The 19,833-nt window shown below is 43.9% G+C and overlaps 1 protein-coding gene across 1 annotated transcript in view; it reads left to right on the top strand.

The window, feature by feature from the left end:
- ZMAT4 (zinc finger matrin-type 4) overlaps positions 1 to 19,833 on the top strand; it is a 2,296,526-nt gene that overhangs the window by 663,889 nt on the left and 1,612,804 nt on the right. Inside the window, exon 3 of the mRNA XM_085633137.1 lies at positions 11,003 to 11,101. Coding sequence (XP_085489263.1) covers positions 11,003 to 11,101 — 99 coding nt within the window. The remainder of the gene's footprint in view (positions 1 to 11,002; positions 11,102 to 19,833) is intronic.

The following is a 19,833-nucleotide window of genomic DNA, read 5'->3' as shown; positions in this document are numbered from 1 at the left end:
AGACTGGTGGCCTAGTCAAGATCCCCTACTCCCCAGACAACACTGCTGAGATGGTTGCCACAGGGAGCCCTTTGGATGGGGTTAGAAGATTGGGAAGCGGCAGGACTGACAAAGATGGGGGATCTCTATCTGGATTCTGAGCTACTCTCATTTGAAGAACTCCAGGCTTCATATGATCTACCAGGAGGCCACTTCCTTAGGCATGGGGCCCTCATCAGAAGTACTAGGCAACACTGGGGTCGAGGAGGCCTGGAACCGCGAGCCCTGGTGGGATGTAGGTATGTAGCACTCTCAGCAGGGAGAATCAAGACAGTCTCCTGCCTTTATAAGACAATGAAGCAAGATATGCCGAAGCCCCTAGAGCGCTTGCGATAACAATGGGAGGAGGATTTGGGCAAACAGATCCCAGAGGCAAAATGGGACAAGATTCTGGAGCGAACCCCGAAAAGGGTCCAGAAACACACTGCATAGGGCATATCTGACGCCATCCCACATTAGAGAATACTTTGGCATAGACGCCGCAGCATGTCCAAGATGCGATGAAAGAGAGGCGCATATCATTCACATGCTCTGGAGCTGCCACGCGTTGCAGACCTTCTGGGAAGAGATTAGATAAGTTATACGAGACCTCATAGATAAGGAACTCCTTCGCACCCCAGAACATTTCCTACTAGGGTAGTTCCCACACACGTTCCAAAAAAATGACTGGCAAGTTTCATGACCTGGCCTATATTTTGGCCAAAAGAGAGATAGCCATAAACTGGAAGGCACCGAGGGGGGGACTAGAATTCCTTCCTGGAAAAAAAAGTTGGAGAAGTGGGCGGGGCGGAAGGAAGACTGCTACTTAGGGAGGCTAATCAGGGGATAGGGAAGATAGACAGGGCCAGAGCCTGGGAGAACCTGGTCAGTGAACTAGCAGCAGATGGGCAAGAGAATGATGAGGCAGGCTCCCACGAGAGCACCAAGAATAAGGCTGACAAGGGTAATAAGAGACCAAGACAACTAATGACAACTAAGACCCCACGAAAATTCAGAGATCAGGCTGTGCACACATAGGCGCAACTCAAGAGCGGAGGGGGGATAGTTTTTGTTGGGGCTCATGTTAATAAATGTACCGAGATTGCTAATGGCATGTCCTGTGTAATAGACTGGAAGAACATAGGACATATGACTGTGACTAACTTAATTGAAAATCAATAAAATCTGGTTGTAAAAAAAAAAGTACTTGGGTACATCCCAGATTGGATACTGGGGTACCCTTATCGGCCCCTAGTATATGGTACTAAGGTATCCAGGGCATCGGTACCCCAGAGGTCCCCTATGGGCTGAAGCATGTATTATGCCACCCATGGGAGATCATTCAAACTATACCTACAGGCCTGCAATTGCAGCCTGTGTAAGCTGATTGTAGCACCACTTACGAAATATATAGGTTTCTTACATCTAGGGTCTAGGGTCACTGCACTTAAAACCTATAAGACACCCCTATAGCAGGCCTTTGCAATCCTGAAGCCAGGGTGCTTGGTTCTAAGTGTGAGGGTGCCCCTGCATGAGCAGGAAACCCATACAGCCTACGAAGTCCATTCTCTCGGGTTGTAAGAGAATCCACCATATACCAAATAGAGGGGCACTGTGTAATTACGCGAGGACCATCTCGAAATTAGCTGCAGCCAATTCTATCATGTTTGGTATCAAACATGTTGGAGTCATACCCTTACACCGTAAACGGTGTGGGAGGTATGATTCCATAAAGTGGAAGAGCCATCCGTTATTCTCTCAGTGCTCCCAGTACAAGTCTTCTAGACCCAGACAGCACAACATAGCTGCTGCCGACCAGACACACGATTCTGCCCTCCTACTGCTGAGCCAAGCTTGAGCAGTGGAAGGCAGAACAATAGGTATCCTCACACAGGGAGGTGTAAACACCTCCTAGACCGGATTTAGTGTATTGGGGCCAGGTGGGTGCGCTTGCCAGCACCACTCAGTCTGCATAAGGGGCACATTTGGTGCCACCTTGCATAGACCATTCCAAACCAGTTCTGGGAGCCATTGGCTCCTGCTCTGGCATGAAACTGGACGAAGGACATCGGAGTGACCTCCCCCCTGTCCAAACCTTCCCCTAGGAAGGTCCCTTGAATTATCCCAACCCTTTCCTTAGGGTACTTAGGGGCTCCCCTAGGTGTAGGTCCCTAGATTCAATTCAGACACCACTTCAGCTTCAACTGTCTGGGCAGTCTGGACTTCGCTGGACTTCGTTTGGGCTCAACTTCATCTCCCTTCCAGTCTGCTACATCGTCTGTGCATCTGGACAATACAGGAACCTCCAAGGCCTGTGGGCATCCAAGATACCTGGAGGAATCTCCCTTGGAGTGAAGGAGTCACTTCCCTTCATCTGCAGGCACCTCAACTAAGCTGACCGGCCAGCTGATCCTGAGCTCCCACAGACTCCAAAAGGGTAAGAAACACACGTGGTGGTTCTCCACAGCTCTCGAGTCCTGCCGGGCACTCTCACCAAGTTTGAGGCCAGTATCCCTTGTAGGAGTCACAGGAACCAAACCCCTGTGCACTGCATCGACTTGCCTTTGCAAAGGCTTGTTGGCTTCCTCCCACAAAAATATTCGGCCTGCAAGCAGCCCCAGCTTCAGGCATCTCCAGTGATCAGAATCTTCATCCACACCACATCGCTTGCACCATGGCCTGCATCTTTTGGAGAGCTGATCGAGGTCCTCTTGCGACTTCAGTACCTCCACCTGTGGTCCCTGTTGAGGGTCGCCTTTGTTTCTTTTGGGCTCCCCTGATTGCTTGGGGCCTGCCCTGACTCCCTTGCTTGTGGTGAGTCTACTGGACCTTGCTGGTACCATCACTGCACCTTCTTCGACTTCTTCCTCAGCTCACGACATGGGACAGTTTGTGCAGGCTCCTTCCTCAGCATCATCTGGTTCTCACAGCTGCAGAGTCAAGGTCACCGTCAACTCTCCTGCAACTCCCGACATTGTAGGGCTTTTGTCTTTCAGATCTTTTGGTCACTCCTAAGTGACATAGACTCTGTCCCCTCTGCTTGCAGGTACTCTTCAACTTGAATCTACCTTCGGATTCCACCGGACACTTTCTCCTTCTCCAGCAGCTGCATTTTCCTGAAGTCCGCCATTGGGTTCGACGGCGGTTTCCGACACCACTTCACACATATGCTCCCAACTTCCCTGGTGTAGGTAACGTTGGTGCTAGGGTATCCACGGGTGGGGTGGATCTCCAACCTTCCATGGGGTTTCTTCAGGCTCCACTGGGGAGAGTCCTTAACCTTTAAAATTGCAACCACGATGAACACGTTGATTTTTAAGGAGAACGCGGTTGTGTTCCCACACTGCACATAATCTCCGTGGGGTTCCTAGTCACTCACCTTAGGTGGTTCCTTAAGTTACCAGCACTTCTACGTCCTCTGGACATTTTTTTGACACGAGTCATGGTACTTGTACCACTTTCTTAGTTTATGGTTTGGTCCCCCCTTGAAGTCCACTGTGTATTCTGTGCTATTTACTTGATTTCTATACAAAGTATTGCGTGCATTGTGCATGTCTCCTGATAGGAGATATCTGTATGTGTTGGTGAGTGTTATATGATGAATACATATTTTTATAAATACATTGTGTGGTTCTTTTTCACTTAATCAATATCTTTAAGATTGCATTCTAGTAAGACAAGCTGCATTACACACCTTCTGGACTAAGCCTGAAGACTGCTCACCACAGCTACCACCTTAAAGAGCTTTCTAAGGTTGTCTAAGACCTCCTAAATCACCAAAAGGGTTGTCTGGACTGATTCAGGGTGTCCGCTTACATAAGTCTACATCATATACCAGGCCAGCCTCTCACATCATATTAATCTACTTGGCCATGCAGGTTAGGATGGTGTTAACCCACATCGTGAGCCCTTTCCAGTTGATACAGCTACCTGATTAAAGTAGACAAAGCTGGAGCACAATATAGGCATCAGAGTCTTTTAGAAAAGACAGAGGTCGTACTTGTCAATAACCTTGCACCATTCTGAGCATATTGGTTTGGAAGAAAGCCCTGCTACATTCCATGATCCTAACTTAGTAGGGGGAGCAGCGTGGCTGGTGACAGGGTCCTTGTCATTGCCTGGACAAAGGGAAAGACCTCTACTCTCAATTTCTACAGATTACATGGGAAGTGTGGCACTATCCCTAGTAGTGCAAGACCATATCTGGACTTTGCCAACAACTTTTGGTTGGATACTTTACATTGGGATTGCTCTCCCACTCTTAGAGGGGCTGCTCTAAGGTCTATCTTAGGCGCAGTTTTGGAAGGATTGGTACTAGGGTACACTGATTCCATTGATCCCTTACTATTAACAGCTGCATACCTAGCCTGGCACCAAATATTAGGATTATACCTTGTCTTGTGATCATTGTGGACAGTGGTGGTCTGCTGTCTCTTCCCAGTACCTCCAAAGTTAGCACCCCTGGTGCCTCTCGCTTTTATACTAGCGCTAGTGGGAACAAACTGGATGACATTAGTGAGTCAGTCCACACCTGCTTAAATGTCTAAGTTGTTGGAGGTAGGGATTTTAAAAACATCGACATTACATATAGAATTGGGGTTATTACAATCAGACACTGATGACATACAAGCCCACTGTTCCTGCCAATTAGGGGCCGACTGGGAATGATGAGTTGGCTTATAAAAATAATCTTATGTTTGTAATGCAATAGTGCTCCCAGCTTTCTGTTTGCTCAAGTGTCTGAAGAGCAGGTTCTGCAACAGCATTGGAGATAACAATAACACTCACCACATCGATCCACAGGCCATGGCCCAATCCAACCCTCCTACAACTCAGTAAAATGTTACTTGCCAGAGAGAGATCAAAGTCCCTTGTGTCGTGCAAGTCAGGTCAAAGTTTTATTGAAAAGTTCTTCATGTGATTCATTCCGATCTACATGCAAGGAAGGGACTCCAGTTAATATTGTCAAATAAGGACAGAAGGAAGCTCTACCACAGGTTGGCTGGTGCTCCGGAGGGTTCCATGGCCCCAGGCATTCCCAAAGGAATGGCTTTGTGAAATGTATGCCCCTCAAGTTGGCTCCTATTTTCACCTTATGATGGAAGTAAAGACGGGTGAGGACAGTTCCATTTAGAGATTACATTTGTGGGGTCAGCGCAGCGGCTACCTGGTAGGGATCTCATACGTAACATGGACCATGCTGTATTAGAATAGTTACTTTAACTAACCACCTGACTCTGATTTACCATGAGGGCCATGAATGGAGTTGTCCAGATAAAATCTGTGGTTGTTTTATACCAGTCAGTTTGTGCTCAATGGTTGCCAGGCTAGCAATGACGGGAGATAATTCTGCTAAAAAAGGAACCTTAATTTTAGCAATACATTCCTCCATCAGTTGTACTACCCAGGGAGGTGTGGATGCTCCCTCAAAGCCCTTTATAAGTGATAGAGATGGCTGCACCAGGGTGGAGGGTGGGGAGATATTAGTTTTGCTAGTATCCTCTGTAATTTTGTTTTGGTCCGCCAGCCTGGGCCTTTTGGCAATCACTGATGGTTGAGGACATTCGTAGCAGGGGTCACATTATCAACATGGACAAGCTCACTACTCACAAAGAGAGAGGTGGTGGAAGGTGGCTCTGGTGTTTTGAAGAAGAGCCGCATTAACACCAGGTGCAATGCCCGTGCTAAGAGAAAATTTCCTGTCAGTTAGTTTGATTTAAAGTACTTATGACCCCCATGGCCCTCTGGGGCATCCTGTCTATCGAGGTATTTTTTGCAGGTGAAGTGGTGATAGAGTGGCCTCACAAAGCTTTTTATTTGCTCATTCTCACAAATAATACTGGTCAAAAGGTAGAGAGATAATGATAAATACCTCCAGAATTGGATGCAAGAGAGGGACTTCCCAGCCTCCTCCAGATTTTGATGGATGTGGAGGGGCCCGCCATTGACCCGTGCTTGGCCTGGGTGCAACCCATGCAAGAACCGCACAGCTGGATTGTAATCGGTGGTAAAAAACACCTGGGTAGACTTGCTCCTCCCCCAGTCAGGTGCTGCTGGTTGGTGTCTCCTGGCACAGTAGTGCGTGGGACACATAGTCCCCAAAACAGAATAGCATCGAATTAATATTACAAGAAGGTATCATATTTTCTCCTAGATATCCAGAACACGTTGTTAGGGTTGACTTCAAAGTGCTGTGTCTGGTGCCTGAATGTACAGATAGTGATTCATATGCACTAGCTTTGTTTATGCAACCAATGATACCATAATAAAGTCCCTAGCTTTGTTTATGCAAATAATGATACTATAATAAAGTCCCATAGATTTCCAGCATCTCTTGTTCTTGCTCCTACACAGCTCACAACCATTCTCATTTACAAATATATATTGTGACATCACAAAGTCCATGTCCAGTGTAATGAAACTTCTTGGGAATACAAGAGAACACAGGTCTCGACTCATTATGCCAAATATAGTATTGCTGTCATCTAGAGAAAGCAAGAACTGGCTTAAAACATGCTATTACACCGCAGATGTGCTAGCTCACCAATGGTTTACTGGAGCAAGATTACAGAGTTAGTCAAGGTTACTTTGCAAACATGTAAACTTAATGGCCTGTAAGTGAATGTCATCAGAAAGAGAAGACACTGTATGTTTATTTGCGGAATAGATATTAAAACTCCAAGCAGTAGCATGCTAATATTCAATAATTAGTAGCAGACACAACCATCCTGGTAGTAAAAATAGGAAAGTGCTATGTGAATTTTAAATAAATAGCCACTTCATGAAGATTAAGTAAGCGGTTATGAAACCATTAACAGGTGGTTGGTTGGTACATATTCCTGCCAAGTTGTACATATCTAGCAACCACCAAGAATTTTCATTCCCTTGGCAGGGACATGTTAAGCCAGAAGATCACTTGGAATGGTGAAGTACTTTTCAACCAGGCCGGCTTTGACCCAAACAACCAAGCATGGGCAGGCAAAATGGAGAGAAGGGAAAAAGTCCAGAAGAATGGCAGAGTCTCCTTACTTGCACAGATTGTCCCAGCTAGGGCATGTGTGTTTATTGAGCATAACCTGCCAAAGGCCTTTGCAATTTCTACTGCTGGACAACCAGATACAGAAAAAGCAAACAGAAGGGTGGATTAGACAAAAGATGAACCCACACCAATAGCTGCAATCACATTTGCCTTCCCACCTATTGCTGGTGTCACAGCAATATCTTCCTTTGCCCTCTTATTTTCAGTTCCATTGATGGTGAATGTGTGGTGGTTGTGAAGGATATTATGCTGCAACTTCATTTTTTTGGTCTCTAAAGCTCTTGTTGTCCAGGTCCCTAGCCTAAGGTTACCTAACCATGTAGGGACTAGATCATCTCTTTTTTTTTGGTGGGGGGGCTAAATGTTCACCATACAACTATGTGTTACCATTTATTGGGGTCTACCTGTTGATTCTCTCAGGGAAACTGAATTGTATATAAATATTTCTATCTAATTCATGTTTATCATTTTCAGGAGGAGAAGAAAACTCTGAATATTGGCTTCATTATTTTATATCTACTCCTGGATTGAGTTCTTTAGTTTATTCCTCACTGTTTTCTGCATTAATGTTCTCATATGTTTGCTGTGCCAGTTCATTAATGAATTGTAAATTACAAATTAATTCTATTTTGGTTGAACCATCATAGAAAAATATAGCAAACAAACAGTTGCTATTAAAGGCGCCTGCTACTCGACACAAAAACATTTTTAAATAGTTTGTTTATTATTTGTACTATTTTTGGCAAGTACATCGTGAATGTTAAATCAAAATTGTACTCTGTAACTGAGTATGCCACTAAGAATGTATAAAGTTCATTCTGAAATTATGAATATTACATTCTGAGAAAGGACTGACTTTCTTGTGGTAAGAAGCATTTCAGCTCTGCACACTTGGTCACTGCTGTCCAGGCCGCAGTGTATATGCTCTGCCATCTAAAACAGGTTAATTGGGTTAATCCCCAATTGAGATATTTAACTTTACTGTAATGCCATAGTATACGGTGCAAGAAAATACTCCAATGTCATGAAAAGTTTATTATCACGTTTGGATGCCAGCATCTATAGTGCCATCAACTAGAGTGACATCACCATGACATCAGACCCACCTTTGTTACCTGACATATTCAGCTTTTAAACCTGCAGGAGAACCTCTCAAAGTAACCCTTTTTGACAGGAAAGAACCTTCCTTTTAAATGTTAAAAAAGTTATCCGAAGCAGGCTTTTTATCCCACAAGACACAATGCCTAGTATATAAAAGTGGTACATGCAAGGATTTAATGTTGGCATGTTCACACAGTGATTCCCGCCTCCCCCCCAAAAACAAAAAACTCGCTACTTACATGGTAAAGGGTTGTAGCTGTCTATGAGAAAAGGTTCAGAATAAAATTATAAATCAGCTAACTTTGGATTGGGATAGGGTACAGGGGTGATAAAACCACTAGTTTCAACATGTATTAAAAATCCAATAAATTGGTGAGGTTGGATTTCTAGTGAAATGTGACATTTGTAAAGATACTCTTTACCTGCCTGAGCCCTCCATGTGGCTAACTAGCATACACCTTCTGGCAGATGGGGCTCCCAGTGCTTCACTTATTGAGGTGTGGAAACTGTTCCCAAGGCCAAAACAACGGCTTGGGTCTTTTCAGAGGAAGACCCGGATGTGAACTATATGACAGATATCAGCTCAAGTAGGGCTGCTGGGGACGGTCCAGGAACTTTATTAAGTTGAAAGAAAACAATGTGATGCTCACCCATTCACAGTTAGGTGTACAAGGGGACCTGGGATTGAGGAGGCTTTTTTTCCATAGACCCTCTGCAATCAGTTTGGCATCGGGCCAGAGGAAGGGGTAACTGGTCCCAGAATCAGTCTCACATAGCTGAATGGAAGGGGATTATTCATTTCTCAAACCACACCCGTGGCTGGCTCACAGGCTCCCTTCAGGGTGAGAGAGATTTGGCCATGTTGAATTTGTCTCAGACCTGCACACTGAGGGATAGTTGACAGTAAGGCAAACAGGATATGCTGCAAAAGTGGAAGGATTGCCCATGAGAACTTTTTCCTCATTGGTTGAGAGGTGTCCAGGAGTCCCCTCCACCCACTGGCTAGTAAATTGTACAAAAGTAGTACCTCACCTACAGCTCATAAAAACACTCTCTGGACCTTTGGAAAAATAGAAGATGGCAGTACCTGCTTTGTGAAAACTGTGAGGAGACTGTAATGGCTGACAGTGCTTCCACTTGTACCGAATACTAAAGAGTGGACTCCAAGGGTCAGTTGGCTGACATCCTGTGTGGATACAGGGACACAACACACTGCAAGAGTCCTTTTCTACTGAACTGTCCAGCTGACCAGTAGCAAACAGAACTGAACTGGCATCTGTTGAAGTGAGACCTGGCCCTTACGTGGTGCCCCAGGGGTCCTGAAAGCCTTAGAAGCGACCAAAAGAAGCTGTTCCTGAAATTCTGAAAAGTTTGGTCTTTGAAATGTATTGGAGCTTCAGAGGGACCTTCTCGACTTTGAGAGGACTTTGTCACACACCACTGCAAGCTTACCCAGTTGGAGGATTTTGAGCTCTATGAAAAAACCTAAGTTTGTAGGTAAAACTCTTGACCAGGTGAAGGTGCAAAAACTATCCATCTGACGAGAGAACTTTGGTGGCCATTTCAGAATTTCTCCCTCTCTGAGCTGTTGCTGCCAAAATCAACACCTTCAGCAAGGCTTTATGCAGTGGCTATCTGGCTGTAGAGGGATTTGGAGGGTACATCCTGCAACCTCACCCCCCAAAGGATTTTGGTTTCCTTTACTGAGACTTAGTGAGAAGGTAAAATCTTTGACCTAGATGAACCCACTTGACATGTCTTACCTGCGCTCCAATATAGTTGGCCTGAAATCACACATAGGTCCTGGTCAACTGAGAACAGTAACTATCATTTGACACTTTGGAGCCGATCACGATCAGCATCATAATTTTCCAGTCGGATTCCTTTCTGCCCCCCTCATTACAATAGAGGCAGTCAGAAAGGAATCCGACCGGTCATTCTGACTGGCTTCCGACGGGCTCAAAGAGCCCTTCCGGCAGTTGGAAAGCTGTCAGTAATCCAAAGGGCATCTCTTTCTGCCCGATGGATTACGATGTTGCATACCAACAGCCTTTCTCTGCCAGCCTTTCCGACACAGAAAGGCTGTCAGAAGTCGACTTTGAGGGCCCCCATGGGTACACGGCCTCCGGTTGGAGACCGAGGGGGCACCTATGGTGCCCTACTGTTGATCCCTGCACCACGTGGCATGGGGTGCAGGGATAAACTGCACCTCCTATTTTACAATGGGAGCATGTATGCCAGCCAGAATACATGATCCCATTGAAAAGTATAGGAATGCGACCGAACAGTGTCCGGTTGCATCCTAATCAGTCGATCATGACCGCCGATTGGGTGCCGGTCAGTCCAATGACCGAGATGATGTTGGGCGGTGGAAACTCCGCCCGACATCGTGATAGGGCCCTTTATTTTTTTATGCTTTTGGCTTAAAACTTTTAAAATGCATATCACTATTCTCCCTTAGTGTTTTTTTGTTATTTTGGTGTCATGTTACTCATTACTATTTTGTTCTATATTGGTTGTGGGATGTGTATTGCTTTGTGTTCTGACTTTTTCACTGTTTCGTTTCTGCTAAATATTTTACACACTTCCCTAGGTTCAGCTTGTCAGCTTTGTGCCATAGGTACCAGAGGGGTTAGACCAGGTTTAATTTATTGAAACTGTGTTTGACCCCGGCAAGTTTGTGGTCTTATTCCTTGTGGTGGACTCACGTCCACCACCCCAATGAATAACCCACTTTGTGATGTGCACTATTGTGATTAGCCAACTATTTGCAATGAATTTAGTTCTAATATACCTAACAGTGCATTTGTGAATGTATTCTAATGTTTTTTTATTTTTTTACAGATGAAGTCTGATATCGACCAGGAACTATTCACAGAAAGTTATTGCAAAGTTTGCAGTGCCCAGCTGATATCAGAGTCTCAGAGGGTAGCACACTATGAGGTAAATATACATTCAGCAAGGAGCTTCAAGATCTCTAAATAAGCCCATGTTTAATTAGTGGGACACCTCATGTGCACAGAAACATCTACTGTAAATGTGTTGTTTTTTTATTCACAGGGTTCTGTGTCAGATAGATTGCATATACTTTACCATGCAGTTTCAAAAGCTTTAATTCCATTGCGAAATTATAAATATCAGGTTCAAGACTAACTAAAAAGTCTGTCCTATCCATAAAAATGTTTTTTATTGGCTTTATCAGCGTAATAAGCAATAGAGAAAAATCCTGTTCCTGATGTTTTCTCCCTGGACATTTTGCCGTCTAAAACAAAGTGAAATGTGCAGCTGGGAAAAAGCCCCAAACATATTGTTGTAAATATCAGGTGCATAAACTTCGAGTCCCATGGTAATTCTTTTAAGTGCATACTCAAGGTACAACTTGGAATGCCTTGGTATTTCTGCAGTTGGGATTTCACTATCCCAGCAGTATCAGTAGTTGCAGGTTCAGGAATTCCGATGCAGCATTCCAGGTTCAATGGACTGAGTCAGTCTTAGTGTTGTGTTGTGATCTGCCCGGGTTCTCCGTTTACACAAACGACACGACAATCATATGCTGTGCATAGGAGATGTGCATAGTAAAGAAAACTTGTTCCACCCAATAATATTATTAAGGGTGAATCAGTTGTCTGTGCACCTTATTGCATAGAGTAGGAAATTCGGGGCAAGTCCAACCAGAAAAAGCAGACCCCCACTGCCTCTCTCTATCAGCTTCTACAATGAGCTGGCATTAAAGGGACAAGGATCACACTGATGCATACAGTGGCCAATTGAAAAACGTCCCTTGGAGGGCCTTGGAATGATGTAGAACGCTGCTGCATTTTCCCCTCATAAATGCTGGTTGTGAAATGCTCAGGGAAAGCTCTCCACCAGAGAGAGAGGGAGATTTTGCAGGTGGGTGCCACATGTCTCCTTCAGCTGGTAACATTTCAATGAATTGTGACTTCCTGAATTGCCGCAAAGCACTGATGAATTCACTTGAGAGTGACAAAGAAGGCCAGAACCCTCTGTAGTCCCTGCTAGGGATTTGCAATTTAGATGTTTTCCCAAAGTGTACAGCAGTTAAAGTTGCACTTCACAAAGCAAATTGCTATTTGCAGTTCACAAGAGTTACATTAGATTATTATCTTTACTAAATTGTTACAGAACTGAAAAAGGACTCACTTTTTTAAATCCTTGAACGTGAGAAAAGGCGCTTGAAAGAAACCTGTAAGACAAAAAGAGAATACCGAATTCTGGGGCATTATCAAGCACGGCGTTAAAATTATCGCCGCTTTAGCGGCAGAAAACTGCCGCTAAAGCGGCGATAATGGGCTTGATAATATGCCCTTGTGAATTCCCATAGAAGCCCATGTTGACACCAGAACATGGGCTTCTATGGGAATTCTCAAGGGCATATTATCAAGCCCATTGGCGATAATTTTAACGCTGTTTCTTGATAATATGCCCCTTAGTTCTACTTTCACAGGACATGAAAGCCTAGGAAGAAGATCAAAAATAAGTTACTCAAATGTAATTTAAAGAATTTCTCTACACAAGAGCTAGGACGTGCATACATTGATGTCCCCTTAATATAAAATCCTTTTTCACACATATAAGGGCTTTCTTCATTTTGAATGTAATGGTAATTTTGTGCTGTTGTTTTATCGTTGAGCTCTATGCTGCAAATTCTGGAGTATGCACCTCATATGTATTGTATGCTCTTAACCTGTTCATATTGTTGTTTTAACATAAAAAGTAAGGGGCTTATTTCTAAGCCCCTGGCGCCGGCAGTACGCCACTTTTTTGCCATGTTAAAAGTGATGCACTGGTGGCACAAGGGCCTTGAAAATAAACCCCTAAATGTTTAGGCATACATTCCAGTTAAGAAAAATCTGCTATATCTACCCAATGACACATTCATGATTATTTATAAGATAATCAATAATTTCCTTAATACTAGAGAGCAATCACTGAATGCAACCATAGGGCGATAGAAATCACAGACATATATATATATATATTGCCATGATAAAGTATTATTTTTATGTTTCTTATTAATGTTAAAATGGTATAACTTGCTCTCTGTGGCAACAGTCCAAAACCCCATCTTGCAAAAGCGAATGCTTTAGTACAATTTGAAAAGGCGCTGGACTTCCAAGAAACCAACAATCATACAAGTGGATAGATAACATAATCAGAAAGTAGTATTTTTCTTACTTTTTCATATTAATACTTTGTGAAAGAAAAGTAGTCTGGCTTTTATGAAGAGTGTTAACTTAATCATATGCTTTCTGTTATATAAAGCTCCCTGGAGGAAATTGTACGCCTTGATGTATTGTTTTTCATGATCATTTGCTGTTGAAAGCAGCCATAGGTTTACAATGGTTGTCATTACAATTGAGAATGTCGGCAATTGGCAATACCATAAGTTTCCCAGTACGCGCCATTCCATTTCACCAACACCTTTGATTCAATTTCTTGAAGATTTTAAAATTTAGCATTTCTGTTTTTTTTTCAATCAGCGTCGGGGAAACAACATTGTCTTGCAATGTACATGTGCATAGTTGTTTGTATTTAATTTTTGATGGTGGAAGCTTTAGCTCTTAGCATGCCTCCTACATCAATACACATTCTGCCTTGTACTGTATGCATCCTTGTCATGGTAAAGTAGTGTTTTGCCTATTCAGGGGAATCACTAAAGTTCATCAGTAATCAAGACGAGTGGTTCAAGATTTTCTGTAATGTATTTTTTATTACAGTGATGACTACTGTATTTAAGATCCCAGAATAGTATACAATACACAGGTTCTGATTTATTTGTGGGTAGTTGGCCCGGCGTTTTGCCATGGGTATGGAGTAATTTACTCCAACCACATGATGGAGAGGCCGCCTCCTTGGTTATAAATTACCACCAAGTAGGCAGTCATTTATAAAAACATTGCCTAGAACCACCTTTACGGTGGTTCCTTGCAATGCATATTACTCTGTGCTACAGGGCTGCGTCAGCAGGATGCAGCCATGTAGCATAGAGAAATTGTTTTTTCTTTACAATAATAAAATCCCAAAACAGGATTTTCTTATTGTAAAGAAAACATTATAATGCTCTCTTCACCATAGGAGTCTTCTCCCATGGCAGGAGGACTGTTATAATGTTTTTACTGTTCCTTACTGCCAGGTTTTACCTGGTGGTAAGAAACAGCAGAAAATGCCACGTCTGCCTATTTAAATTGAACAGGCAGACATGTAGACGTTTCTCCGATGGCTCATACTCCCAAGAGCCATCAGAAAAGTTTGGTCACAGACAATCATAAAAGGCTTTTACAATCTGAATTATTTTGGATCAAAAGATAAGACACTATGCAACCACATGGGATGGATGATAAGCTTGAATATGTCTGTTTTCTCTGATGAACCTTCATTGATTCATTTTTATAGTTATTATGTTCACAATATGTTCATATGCCATGAGATGATGTTCCAATCTTTTGTTTAGGAATATTTTGTTCTTAGTTTAGGAAACATTGGGAACCTCAGGTTCCAAGTACACGTATTGTTGTTTCTCATTACAGCAGCTTTCTGCACACATTTATGCATTAGCTTTCAGCCACATACACACACTTGAATTGGACATTTGATTTTCATTTCATGATCTTTTTCAAGGATGTACTCTTTTTGGTTTCTATAACAATTCGACATGGGTGAAACCACTGTGTACTTTTGGCCCAGTTTAGGTCTCATAATCCAGTTGTCAATTTCGCACGGTGCTCAGTATTTTACTCGGCCCCTTTAAGTGGATTCAGGTTCTTTGAATACCAGGTTGATCTCGAACAAATGGCATTGGTTGATTTTAAGGTATATCCAGGGTCAAAATTAGACCATTTCCAGGCCACAGCGGTGTGGAGAGCATGGAGGTGGGCACTGGCAGTGCAGCGTTTTGTAAGCAAACCACAAGATTTTATCCACTCTTTGTAGATCAACTGGTATTTGGAATTAAGTGCATTTAGTGGTATGGTGAAGGTTTGAGCATGATTGGAAGTGTTGAGCACAAGTAAAGTAAGTAATACAAGTAATTTTGTGCATGAATCGTTTTAGATTAAGATGAAGAGTTGCAAGATGTATACCATATTGTCACATCAGTTGTTTTTTTCATTTGGGCACATTAATATCACAGGGTTTTCACGAAGCAAATTATCCAGATTTCTGCTAATACTTTGATTTCACCAGCAGTATTAGTTGGTGATGCAATCACCATTGTGTTCATTGAGTACATTGGTCATGTTTCTTATTTGATACATGCCAAGTTACGGACATATGTGCTTGACACTTTGATAGTTTTTATTGATGTTAGATTACTTTGCTTGAGCTGTGATTCGTATGGTACACACATACAGCAATATACTGTTTTGTTGCAGAGACCCCTGATGTAGGGTCAGATTACCCGAAATGCATTGGGCGCCAGAAGTTACCGTATGATGTAGGATTGATTTTCTGGATGTGATGTTGTTTCAAGAACATGGTCATTAATACTCATAGTGAATATGAATGAAGTAAATTAATTAAAACAAGAACTAAAGGAAAATGTAATAAAAAAGAGAGTCATATTGCCTGAAGACTATTGCTTTGAGCCTGTGAATATCTTTGAAGAAACTATTAAACCTTTGGTTCACAGTAAAGTGCATCTGGTAGCCAGTAAGTGGGTCCACTACCAGCACGTATTTAAGAAATGTAAGGTCCCCCCAAAGGGAGACGACTATATTAGTGGGAAGGGAACTCCGTCGCCCTTGCTACGAAGTGCCCTCTCTGCCAATAAATTAATCATGCCTATAGCCATGTTGATTGCTATTCCCAACTACTCAGTAAGATTTTTGACCCCTCATTACAGAATACTTAGTGTATGCCTAGGTGGAAAGTAAAATTCCTGCAAGGTATTTCTTGGAGGCAAAAATTGGAATTATGCATTAAACTATTGCTCCACCCACTTGAAGGGTGCAACAGGCTAAGCTACCCATTCTACTGGCCACAGACTATTTTCCTCTTTGCACTAAGCTGCAACAGCAGACAGGAATGCTAGTGGTCAATAGAGCAAGGGCTTTGTGCTGCTCTCAGGACATTGAGGGCAGTCTCATAGAGACCCACCTCTACCGTTCTACATTCGCCCATATTTAGATCTGCAAAATTCTTATTTATTCCCTGGTAATGCGTGCCTTTCCTTTGCCAGATGCTTAACCCAAAGTTGTCATAAGGTGTGTAAGATAGATGACGAAGGGGCTGTCAACACATTTGAAATGTTATAATAAGGAAAAGCCCACTCCACCTTGCAAAACATAGTGTTTCCACCCAGTGGACATTTCTTATACAACAGGGTCTGGCTGAGCATTCCACCAACGGACAGCTTGGCAGTCGTCTCTGACAAGCACAATAGATTACAGCAATTTGTCTGTGGGAAGTTCCTGTATCTATAAATATAGTCTCATTAAAGTATCTTCCTGGAAGTAGGTTCACGTCATTGCAAATGTCTCAAAGTAAAATAAAATAAAATAAACCTTACTACTTAATCCTAGGAAAGGAGAATAGAAATGCATGTTGATTGTGAGTACTACATTATTGGATCAGAGTATAAAGGAACTTGTCAGCCACATGTGCTTGACAATGGTCACTTGGGAAAGCCCCCACTCCCTTTAGCTATAGCCCTCCCATCTACAATCTATTTGGCCAGGTCTACCAGAGACAGCAGACTATTCTGAAGAATGGACAGAGGAGAAACCTTTAATGCCATAAATGTAAAATGCAGGAATTACCTGTCTACCTGCTCCCATGTTCCAAACTGGGGCAACAGAAGGTTTGATACTGGCAGAGCTGCGGATACTCCACAGACTATTGAAAATAGGTGTAGTGTCCTGAGAGATGGGGCACGAGGGCACTAGGACCTCGTAGGAGGTCAGAGTGCCGGACAGGTCACCGGACACCAGTTCCGGTCAAGGGGGAAACACACAGACACACAGGAAGCAGGGGACGAGGCAAGACGTGCAGCATGCTGGCTGCACACCACATACAATAAAGAATCGACAACTTACTTGGTGTCGCTGTGATTACTGTGACCGACGCGACGCGACAACTGGCGACGAGGCGGGATCGAAATCCACGCGTCGCGGCGACTGTCGGAGCCCACCCGGTCGCGGAAAGAAGATCGGAGCCAGGAGCCCACCCTGGTCCGAAGTGCCCAGCAAGAAAAGAACATCGTTGCGGGAGCCCACCCCGGCGCTGCTAAGAGAAGTAAGAGCAGCGCGAGACTGAAACTGATCAAGCAACTGAAGGAAAGATTAAAATCCCTCTCGCGCGTGAGTTTCAACGAACTCTCGCGAGAGGTGGCAGCCATTTTTGAAGTCAGGCGAATTGAGCCAATCAGCGTCCAAGATAGACGGCGGCCATTTTGAAAGGTCAGGCAAAGTCCCGAACAGCGCGAAATCGCGCGAGAGTGCGGCGGCCATTTTGAAGTCAGGCAATTTGGGCCAATAGCAGCACAGGAAGGCCGGGAGGCCATTTTAAGGTCAGGCAAAAAGGAAAATAGACAAAAAAAGGTCTAAATAAAAGAGAAACGACAAGAAAAAGGTGCCAAAGAAGGAAAATAGCACCAGAGGGACAAGAAGGAAGTAAAAAGGAACTAATAAATAAATTAGCAAAATAACAGAAAGGAAGGATATGGGTGACGAAGAGACAAGGAGCACACGAGCTGTGTTCCGCAGGCCACTGCCATTCAACATATCGGAACCGCAAGCAGGCATCAGATGGGAGAGATGGCTACGACAATTTGAACGATACATGCGCGCAACGGACGTCGTAGAGAGCAAACAACTAGATTTGCTGGTCAACCTTGCGGGAGACGAAATAGAAGACCTAATGATGACACTACCGAGTGAAAAAACGGCAGATTATAAAGGCGCGAAAGCGTGCCTCACGGAGAAATTCGACCCCCAACGCAACATTGATTTCGAAAGATACACGTTCCACACAGCATGCCAGCAACCAGAAGAGAGCATGGACGACTTCGCGACAAGGTTGCGGAAGTTGGTGACGTACTGCGAATTTGATAAGTTTGACAATGAAGAAGCAATACGAACGCGCCTCATCGTAGGGTGTTTGTCAGTAGAGTTCAGAGCACGCATCCTAAAGGAACCAACGACACTTGAAAAAATACTGACGATGGCCCGCACAGAAGCACGGGCCACGGACCATGCCAAACAGATACAAATTGGCAAAGAAAAAGGAACAGCGATGGCGCATCGGATGACGGAATATTTCAAAAGGAACGACAACAGGGAGCAACAACATCCCAGGAAACAAGCGGTCACATGTTACAGATGCGGCCTTGACTTCCCACACGTTGGCACCTGCCCAGCAATGGGCCAGAAATGCAGAAAATGCAACGGGAATAACCACTTCGCAAGCACCTGCATGAGCAGGCAATTTAGGAATGAGAGGGGACGAACAGCTAGACCAAGGACAACAGGCACCAGGCATGCCAGACACATGGAGACAGAAGAGAGAGGATCGTCGGATGAGTCGGACGGACAGACGACGGCTGGGAGAGAAGCACGGCTATACCTCATGTCCGACACACCAAAGGAAGGAAGACAGCAGGAACACATCCAGCTGGTGGAGAAAGAGCAAATAAAAAAGACGGCCACAGTAGACATCGATGTCGGGCGCCACAGAACAAAATTTGTGCTAGACAGTGGTGCCACATGCAACATAATGTGCATGTCAGAATACATGAAGATGAGAACAAAGCCAAAGTTATCGCCATCAAAAGTAGATGTGTTCACGTGGGGTTCAAAGACACCCGTAGAAAACATGGGCAAGTTCACTGAAACATTAACATATCAGGACATGACATATCAAGAAGAAATACACGTCCTGAAAGGGGACATCCCTGCACCCTGCCTGCTGAGTAACGTCACGGCACAAGTCATGGGGCTGTTGGCTATGACATATCACATGACAGAAAAAGAGAACATACTGCAAGAATACCCAGAAATACTGCAAGGACTGGGGAAGCTAAAAGACAAACAGGTTACCCTACACATAAACGAAGCAGTGAGACCAGTGGCACAGCATCACAGGAGAGTGCCAATTCACCTACAACCGCAAGTGGAAGAAGAAATAAACAACTTACTGCAGCAAGACATAATTGAGCCTGCAGATGGGCCGACGCCGTGGGTATCACCGATTGTGGCAGTCCCGAAGAAAAATACGTCCAAAATACGGATCTGTGTGGACATGAGAATACCGAACACTGCAATATCGAGGGAACGTCATCCAGGACTTCATCTGAACGACATGATCAGCCGGTTGACAGGGGCGTGCCGATTCTCAAAGCTAGATCTGTGCAAAGGGTATCACCAACTAGAGCTGGACCAACAATCAAGGTACATAACGACATTCTCCACCCACCTAGGACTATTCAGGTACAAACGGCTCAGTTTTGGTATCTCGTCAGCGGCCGAAATATTTCAGGAGACAATAAGACAGGTGATACGACCAGTACATAACAGTTTCAACTACAGCGACGACATCCTAGTGTTTGGGAAATCGGATGGAGAACATGATAGTGCCCTAAGACAAGTGTGCAAACAACTAAAGCAGGCTGGATTAACACTGAATGGAGAAAAGTGCGAGCTAGGGAGGAGAGAGCTGAT

The sequence above is a fragment of the Triturus cristatus genome, chromosome 11 (genome assembly GCF_964204655.1).
Source record: "Triturus cristatus chromosome 11, aTriCri1.1, whole genome shotgun sequence".
NCBI lineage: Eukaryota > Metazoa > Chordata > Amphibia > Caudata > Salamandridae > Triturus > Triturus cristatus.
Note: the sequence above shows the minus strand (reverse complement) of the source record. Positions and strands in the feature narration are given on the sequence as shown.